Raw genomic sequence first — 9318 nt, forward strand, 5'->3', positions numbered from 1 at the left:
AGTAGATACGGGGTTTCACCATGTTGGTCAGGCTGGTCTCGAACTCCTGACCTCCTGATCTGCCCACCTTGACTTCCCAAAGTGCTGGAATTACAGGCATGAGCCACTGTGCCTGGCTCATTTAGAAATTCTTTTAGAACAAGGTCATTGTTCAGGTGCTTTTAGAGTCGTTTTTTCCCCTATCTTCTCATAGAAGACAGTGCTTTTAGAATTTAGACTTGATAAACGATGATCTACTTAATAGTGTCATTGCTTGCTAATGAAGCCTAAACAAGAGAGGAGATTTGAGCTCTGCTACTAAGATACTTGATTTCTGGTTCTTTCTTTCTTAGAATAGGAATTTCTTTTTACCTATTTTATAAAGAAGTTTTAAATATTCTAAAGATAGTCTTGGTTATTATGTGTTGTGTACATAGTTATCATCCTTTTCATTTGTCTTCTATAGATGAAGACTTAATAGAAAATTTAACCCAAGATGAGACATCTAGGCTGGACCTTGGATTCGAGGAGTGGGATGTAGCTGGCCTGCCTTGGTGGTTTTTAGGAAACTTGAGAAACAACTATACACCTAGAAGTAGTGGTTCAACTGATTTACAGACAAATCAGGTAAATTTCACATTTGAAGGGGGGTGGTTTTTTTTTTTTTTTCCTTTGAAAGGGTAACATTCTTGGTTACTCTTGACCACACATATTGTCTAAGAATTCTTATTTACTCCTGTGCCATTAAGTAGTATCTTTATGCATGTGATACCCAAATCTGTGTCTCTAGTCCTTATCTCTGCCCTAAATGCCTAGCTTCAGTTTTCAGATGCCTAATTAACTAACACCTCTCCTTAAAGGATTTGACATTGAACAATTTCAAAATGGAACTTTTGGCTAGGTGTAATGGCTAATACTGAAATCTCTAGAAGTCTCAGCCTGTAACACTGGAAGGCCGAGACTGGAGGATTGCTTGAGCCCAGGAGTTTAAGACCAGCCTGGGCAACATAGACCCCATCTTTACAAAAAAATAAAAAATTTGCCAGGCATGGTGGCACACACCTGTAGTTCCAGCTACTTGGGAGGCTGAGACAGCAGAATCCTTGGAGCCTGGGAGGCTGAGGCTGCGCTGAGCTATGTTTGTGTCACTGCACTCCAGCCTGGGCAGCAGAGCAAAACCCTGTCATTCAGAGAGAGAGAGGGATGGAGAGGGAGAGAAGAAGGGAGGGAGAGAGAGGGAGAGGGAGGAAGGGAGCGAGGGAGGGAGGGGGAGAAAAAGAGAGGAAGGGAGCGAGGGGGAGAGAAAGGAGAGAGAAAGAAGAAAGGAACTTCCTTCTTTTTAGCCAAACATTCCTTCCCCAGCCTTTCCTCTTTCATAAATTTACCATCTATCCACTTATTCCAGCCATATATCAAGGAGATATTGAATGATTTCTTTCTCTGTCAGAGACCACGTTCAGATTACTAGCTCTTTATCCAAAACATATTCAAAATCTAACAACTTTTTACTACTTTTGCCGTCATACCCCAATTCTCAAAACATTATCACTTTTCATAGAGGCATTATAACATCGTCATACCACATGGTCCACCTCTTTCTTATTCTTCTAGTAGTTTAGACTTGTCAAAGAGTATATTTTTTAATGGATAAACCCCATTGTTTCCAGTGGCTTCAGAAAACAAGTAGAATAAAAGCTAGACTTTCTGCTGTAGTCATAACTGATTCAGTCTCCTTCTTCCTTACTTCTTGTCATTCTTCCTTGTTCACTATATGTGTTTTAGATACACCAGGCTCCTTTCTGACACTGTAGCCCAAAATTCTTTCCTTCCTCAGCCACCTTAAATTTGTTCTTTACTCTTTCTGAAACACCCTTCCCCTATATTCTTTCTTTGCCTTCTCATGATTTAGGACTCGCCTCAAATGTAATTTCTTCAAAGAGGTCCTCCCTGGCCACCAAGGCCATTATGTTATGTAGTTCCAGTTGGATCCATTCACTTTTTGTTTTGGAGCTGTGTAGTAATAAGTGGTGGCCTGCAAAACCCATCCCTGGTTAAAATAGCCTCCTCTCTAGACACCCTTCTCTTTTATCCTAGTGTATTCTCTATAGCACTTTTCACTTTGTAAAAATATTGCTGTATTTTATGTATGTATTGTCTGTTTGTCACTGAAATGTAAGCCCAGGGCTTCTGTATTATTCACCACTCTATTCCATTACCTAGTGCCTAGAACAGTACGTGGCACATAATAGGTATTCAGTGAGTATTTGTTTAATAAATGAATGAGTATATAACAGTGGCAAAATAAATTGTCTCTCATGAATGTTGTAGAAAAGCATGCATGAAATATTCATAGGTGAATGCAGAAAGTTTTATATATTGAAAGGTGTTCAGGAGTTCAGAAAGTGTCAGGGCAAAAGGTTGGGTGACCAGTATTTCTCATATTTCTTTTTATTTATTTATTTTTCTGGGACAAGTGTTGAGAAATGTTAAGTTACTCATATTTCTTTAATAAGCATCCTTGACCATTTTAAGGGAAGGAATATGTCAGAACTAATGGAATGTTTTCTAGCTTCTTAGAGTGTCACCTGTAGAAGGGAATTTAGGGAATGGATTCTATTTACTTGAGCAACTACAAGTCCTTACCTTTTAAACTCTTCAGTACTGTTTCTCAGGTGTTATACCCGATTTAGTATTAAAATGGAAAAGTCCTTGCCTGGTGCCATTAAATCCATCTATTAGTTTATCCATAGTAGGTGTCAAGTAGATACCTGTTGAATGAATACATGTCCATTGAATAAAGGCAAGACATTCTCTGGCGATGTAGTGTTAAGACATTGAATTTTGGGTTCATTTGTGTTGTTTCAACATCTATGATAAACCTCTGAATACAGAACTCATTTTTTTTTTTTTTTTTCTGTTAGGATGTGGGTACTGCTATTGTTTCAGATACTACAGATGACTTGTGGTTTTTGAATGAATCAGTATCAGAGCAGTTAGGTGTTGGAATAAAAGTTGAAGCTGCGGATACTGAACAAGCAAGTGAAGAAGTAGGGAAAATAAGTGACAAAAAGGTACGTTGTGGAAAAATTTCATGTTGATTCTGTTTGTGCGCTTATGATATGTAATCTGTTCAGATCTCTGTGTATCTCTGTACAGCAGATTGGTTACATAATCCCCTTTTTAACTAACATTTTTCAGTATCCAATTTTAAAATTAATATTAGGTTAATTAGTGCTGCTTGACTTCTACTTTCTCAAAAGCAGTAAGCCCCTCTTTTTTTTTTTTCCTCTCCGCTTATAGCAACAAGCTACCTTTATTTTTTTCTCTCTTTGCTAACAAGCTAAGCTGCTAATTAAGCTAGTCCAACCTGCAGCCTGTGGACCTCATGCGGCCCAGAACAGCTTTGAATCAACACAAATTCATAAACTTTCTTAAAACATGAGTTTTTTGCGATTTTTTTTTTTTCCTTTTAGCTGATCAGCTGTCATTGGTATAAGTGTATTTTATGTGTGGCCCAAGACAATTCTTCCAGTGTGGCCCAGGGAAGCCAAAAGGTTGGACACCTGTGTTCTAAATGAATAGTAGCCTGTAGGAGACTTATTTCTTGGAAATCTTGATAGCTTCTATAACCATTTTATACCTAATGGAAGGTATTTTTTATAGCTATTTTAGAGTTAAAATAGTAGAAAAGAGGGGAGTTAGAACTCTTGAGTACATATTGTATGTGCTCATACATATGGTACGTACTCAGGTACAGATGAAGAGTCACACACGCAGCTTTCTCAAGACTCCAGAGAAACTGGGGAGCAGATCCAGTGCCCAGCATGTAGAAGAGTGTCAGTAAACATCCATCAGATAAATACAGCAAAGAAAACCAGAACTAAATTGGGTCATTCTTTTTATTTGTCTAAGGAATTTTCATAGGAATTTTGAGTTCCTGAAGGATACTGTAGTATATTTGTTGTAGTCAAATGATGCCTGGGTTCTCTTAGACTAGTTATATAGGTAGCATTAGAAGGAATGCAGGTGGCTTGAATGAAGACAAAAGCAATATTTGGAAACGTATTTATTTTTGAGGTAGGATCTTCCTGTTTTGCGCAGTTTAATCTTAAACTCCGTAGCTCAAATGGTCCTTCCACTCCAGCCTCCCAGGTAGTTGGGAACACTGGCATGTGCAACCATACCTGGCCTAGGAGACTTTTTAGAGAGAGATAGGACTTAAAATACTTGACCTTTTGTGAGGTTGTTATACAGATGTTCATAATTGTTTCATAATTGGTTTTATTCCATTTATTGGACTACAAAACTAGGGTTTAAAATTTAAAAATTTGGAAATTTAGAATACTCTTCACTTTTGAAATGGGCTTTTTGTTTTTGTTTCTATGGGACAGCTAGAGTATCACATAACTGGTTTTACTTTTAAATGTGAAAAGTAAAATTTAAAATACTTTGTTTCTTCCTGTCTGCCTAGATAAAAATGTTCAAATTTGGAGCTTTTCTACTCTGAAATTAATAATTAATTATTTATTTTTGGGACAGAGTCTTGCTGTGTCACCAGGCTGGTGTGCAGTGGTGCGATTTTGGCTCACTGTAACCTCCGCTTTCCGGGTTTATGCAGTTCTCTTGCCTCAGCTTCCTGAAGAGCTGGCTTTACAGGAGTGCACTACCACGCCCAGCTAATTTTTGTGTTTCTACTAGAGATGGGGTTTTACCATGTTGACCAGGATGGTGGTCTCTATCTTTTGACCTTGTGATCCGCCCACCTTGGCCTCCCAAAGTGCTGAGATTACTGGTGTGAGCTATTTATTTTAAAATTGTTTTAGAGACAGGCCCTTATTCTGTCTCTCAGGCTGGAGTGCCATGGTGAGATCATAGCTTACTGAAAGCTGGAACTCTTGGACTCAAGCGATTCTCTTGTGTCAGCTCCCAAGTAGCTGGGACTACAGGTGTGTACTACCACACCTGGCTAATTTTTTATATTTTGTGTAGAGACAGGGTCTCACTCTGTTGCCTAGGCCAGTCTCAAACTCCTGGGCTCAAGGGATCCTCTGGCCTTGACCTCCCAAAATGCTGAAATTATAGGCACCTGGCTGTAAAATAGCCACCATGCCCAGATATTTAAAGTAATAAATATGGGCATCTTCTCTCTTCTGAATGCAGAATTTATTTGGTAACGCTTCTGGGTGCTTTTCTGTCATTTGTGCTACTACTGAAATGCTAACTAGATATACAGAATCATGTTTGGTCTTGCGTTTAAGCTGTCTCCTTAAGTGCTAGTGATGGAAGCAGAATGTTCATTTTAAATGGAAGCTGTTGTCTTTTTTGATTCTAGGTAATCAGCCTCATCTAAAACAGGTAAACATTACTAATGAGACATTTTGTCTTCACAGGTGATTGAAGTGGGGAAAAATGATGATCTTGACGACTCTAAGTCCTTAAGTGATGATACTGATGTAGAAGTTACCTCTGAGGTATGAATCTCCAGTGAAAGCTATTTTGCACCAGCCCCGTCTTCAGATGATATAATTCCAGCAGTTCGCTTGTGTTGAAGACAGCTGTTCCCCCTCCACCACCCATTTCTCTCGCCCTTGCCTAGTTGCTAAGTGATGTTGGTTTCTTTACATCTTGTAAGAGATTTTTATTGCAACTTAAGGGAAGGGGATAATTTGATCTTATCCTCTCTCTACCATGAAAACCATGAGATTTATGCCTGTGTGTGCCTTTCTCCCTGCCATCAAATCTCTTTGGAGACACAAAGTTACGCAAAATAGTCCTGTGCTGCTTTCCATGACTCAACACCTCTCTGTAATCCGAAAGACCCATAGGCTATCTAAAATTATTTGTTGAATATAAAAATAATATTGTTTTCTTAAAAAGAAGGAAGTGGAAAACAGCTTAATTTCCACACAGATTGATATTAACGGAGGACTGTTAAAGATTTGATATTCTGCTTTTGGGTTAATAGGTATGGATTTGTCACTAGTTGATAACTCAAGTCTAGACCCAGATGTATAGCTTGCTTTTTACTTGCTGTTTCCCCGTGTTTCTTTTAGTCTTGCCGCAGGTAATACACTATGGAGAAAAGGTTGTTGGAGGAAGGATAAGAAGGGGATTTTATATTTGCTGCTTGGAGAGAGAAACATTTTTAGGTTGTTTCTGGTGTTGATAGTTTCCCCCACTTCCACCACACCACTGTTGACCATTGTGGTAGTTCATTGCCAATTATCTGTGTGTAGCTTAGTAATAAAGTGAACTATATTGGTCCAGTAAAAGTGTTCTTGACCATAATACAAATAACCAAGATAAATGTTTCCATATTAATCAGACTTTTGTGGCTACTTGGGCCCAGAAAACTGTTAAGCAAATGGATGCCATTGAATTTAATAAGCCCTATTATCTTATGTACTACTAATGAAAAGTGATGCCAGTTAAACTATGGCACAGCATCAGTAACAAATTCCAAATCTTTATGAAGTTCCTTTGATTATTTGTACAACATTTTAAATGAGATTGGAAGATATCAGACTGGCAAGAGTATTTTGAGGCTGTCTGGAGTATATCCCAGTTTAACACATGGTTGTACCCCTGCCTCTCAGTCTGGACAATTGAGTTATTTATGACTTCTTTTTTTTTTTTGAGACGGAGTTTCACTCATGTTACCCAGGCTGGAGTGCAATGACAGGATCTCGGCTCACCGCAACCTCCGCCTCCTGGGTTCAGGCAATTCTCCTGCCTCAGCCTCCTGAGTAGCTGGGATTACAGGCACGCACCACCATGCCCAGCTAATTTTTTGTATTTTAAGTAGAGACGGGGTTTCACCATGTTGACCAGGATGGTCTCGATCTCTTGACCTTGTGATCCACCCGCCTCGGCCTCCCAAAGTGCTGGGATTACAGGCTTGAGCCACCGCGCCCGGCTATTTATGACTTCTATACCCGAAGTGCTCAGTCTTTGACCTGAAAGTAATAAAGTTCAGCTTATGTCAAATCATTGATCCTGTCACAGCCAGGCAGTTAACCACATTAGTCTTACTTGTTCCCTATAGCTATTTTTGAATTAAGCAAAGCATTTAAAATTCATTGAGATCTAGTGTCTGTCTCCTAATTTGAATATGGAGAAGTAGAGAAAAATTACTTGGCATTCAAGGACAAGAACATTTATTTTTCAGAGAGCACGATTTAGGCATATAATTATACCTGTAATCCTGGGTGCAATTGAGAGTGCATGAGTAAATTTAGTAGTTTTCAAATCTCATTTGTTTTAGCTTTCTTTTTTGCCAGATTTTATAACATTTGCTATTAGTGTAGAAAAGAATGACAGAGTAGTCTCTTCATTCTTCAGCCTCTTGCCTGGTAAAGGGGTAAGTTGTACAAAGAAAAATAACCCCAAAGAAGGCCATAAGGTACAGTAAACAATGTATATTTCATCCAGACGAGGTAGAAACCCAGAATAATTTAACTTTTCTTAAAGATAGCTATATCAGATTGTGGCTTGAAAATAGCAGTTGTGGCACTATCAGTGTAAGTAAAACTTCCAAAGGCTTTCTTTCCTTCACATGGCTGTAGAATTTGCTCAAATCCTAGGCTAGCTCACTGGTGTAGAATGTCTGGACTATCACTAGCTTAGTGAGAGGATGTGAATGAATTTGACCTCCTTTCCTTTTTCTCAGCATCATATTCACCCCTTGAGTATTAATTGGCTTCACTTGTCTTTGTAGAATGAGTGGCAGTGTACTGAATGTAAGAAATTTAACTCTCCAAGCAAGAGGTACTGTTTTCGTTGTTGGGCCTTGAGGAAGGATTGGTATTCAGATTGTTCAAAGCTAACCCATTCTCTCTCCACATCTGACATCACTGCCATACCTGAAAAGGAAAATGAAGGAATTGATGTGCCTGATTGTCGAAGAACCATTTCAGCTCCTGTCGTTAGACCTAAAGATGTGTAAAAAAGAAAACTCCAAACTTTTTGATCCCTGCAACTTGGTGGAATTATTGGATTTGGCTCACAGTTCTGCAAGCCAAGAGACCATCTCAAGCATGGGAGAACAGTTAGATAACCTTTCTGAACAGAGAACAGATACAGAAAACATGGAGGATTGCCAGAATCTTCTGAAGCCATGTAGCTTATGTGAGAAAAGACCACGAGATGGGAACATTATTCATGGGAGGACAGGCCATCTTGTCACTTGTTTTCACTGTGCCAGAAGACTAAAGAAGGCTGGGGGTTCATGTCCTATTTGCAAGAAAGAGATTCAGCTGGTTATTAAGGTTTTTATAGCATAATGGTAGTACGAATATAAAAATGCATTTATTCGGTTCACATCACATTATTTGAAGATCAATCCTTTAATTTTATTTCCTACTTGTCTGTTAGAGAATGTTGTTAGGTATTAAAATCCAAGGTAGCTGTGAGAAAAAAACGGGCACCAACAATGAAAAACAGAAGTAATCTGATTAGTTAAATTATGAAGTGCTGTGGATTACTTTATGCTGCAGTCAGGTACATAGTTAAATGAACCCAAAAGAAAAGCTCTTGAAAAACAAGAGATTTCTTCCATGCACATTTACAATATTGAGGTATAGGTAACATGATAAAGTGTTTCCTTCTAACAAGTTGTAAAAATCTAACCACCCCATAAAAGCAATAGAATGTTTCTGTCGCCCTAAAACACTCCCTCCTACCCCTTTTCAGACAGTCCTTTGACTATTTCATGGCTCTCAGCCTAGATTAGTTTTTTGGTTGCACTTTTTTGGGGGGTTGTAGGGGAGGTATGGGGCGACAGGCAGGGTCTTGTTCTGTCTCCCAGGCTGAAGTGCGGTGCAGTGGTGTGATCATGGCTCACTGCAGCCTTGGTTTCTGGGCATAAGTGGTCTTCCCACTTAAGCCTCCTTAATAGCTGAGACTGTAGACTAGCGTAACAACACTGACTAATTTTTTTTTTTTTTTTTTTTTTTTTTTGGTCATTAGAGTTCTTTTATTACAGAGGCCACTCTGCACTCCACAATTACATACTTACACAACTCCATCTTACCAAACACTGTAGAATCTCACAGGGGGCCAGGCCCGGTGGCTCACGCCTGTAATCCCAGCCACTTTGGAAGGCTGAGGCAGGTGGATCATGAGGTCAGGAGTTCTAAGACCAGCCTGACCAACAGTGTAAAACCTCATCTCTACTAAAAATACAAAAATTAGGCAGTCATGATAGTATGTGCCTGTAATCCCAGCTACTCAGGAGTACTTAGGAGGCTGAGGCAGGAGAAATGGTTGAACCCAGGAGTCGGAGGTTGCAGTGAGCTGAGATCATGCCAAATTGACTCCAGCCTGGGCAACAGAATGAGA

The 9318-nt window shown here is 39.2% G+C and overlaps 1 protein-coding gene across 4 annotated transcripts in view; it reads left to right on the top strand.

Annotated features, from left to right (window-relative positions):
- MDM4 (MDM4 regulator of p53) overlaps positions 1-8968 on the top strand; it is a 36482-nt gene extending 27514 nt beyond the window's left edge. For 2 of the 4 annotated variants that reach the window (XR_005199639.1, XR_001824163.2), the window contains 4 exons: positions 446-606; positions 2901-3050; positions 5370-5450; positions 7697-7927. Coding sequence is in view for 2 of the 4 variants with exons in the window: in XM_037737339.1 (XP_037593267.1) it covers positions 446-606; positions 2901-3050; positions 5370-5450; positions 7697-7746; positions 7850-8261 (854 nt within the window). In the remaining 2 variants the exon portion in view is untranslated. Of the gene's footprint in view, positions 1-445; positions 607-2900; positions 3051-5369; positions 5451-7696 lie in introns of all 4 variants that reach the window. The other 2 variants (XM_037737339.1, XM_017525408.2) reach the window with 2 other exon arrangements.
- The last annotated feature ends 350 nt before the right edge of the window (positions 8969-9318 follow it).

This window comes from Cebus imitator, unplaced genomic scaffold, assembly GCF_001604975.1.
Source record: "Cebus imitator isolate Cc_AM_T3 unplaced genomic scaffold, Cebus_imitator-1.0 Scaffold38, whole genome shotgun sequence".
Lineage (NCBI taxonomy): Eukaryota > Metazoa > Chordata > Mammalia > Primates > Cebidae > Cebus > Cebus imitator.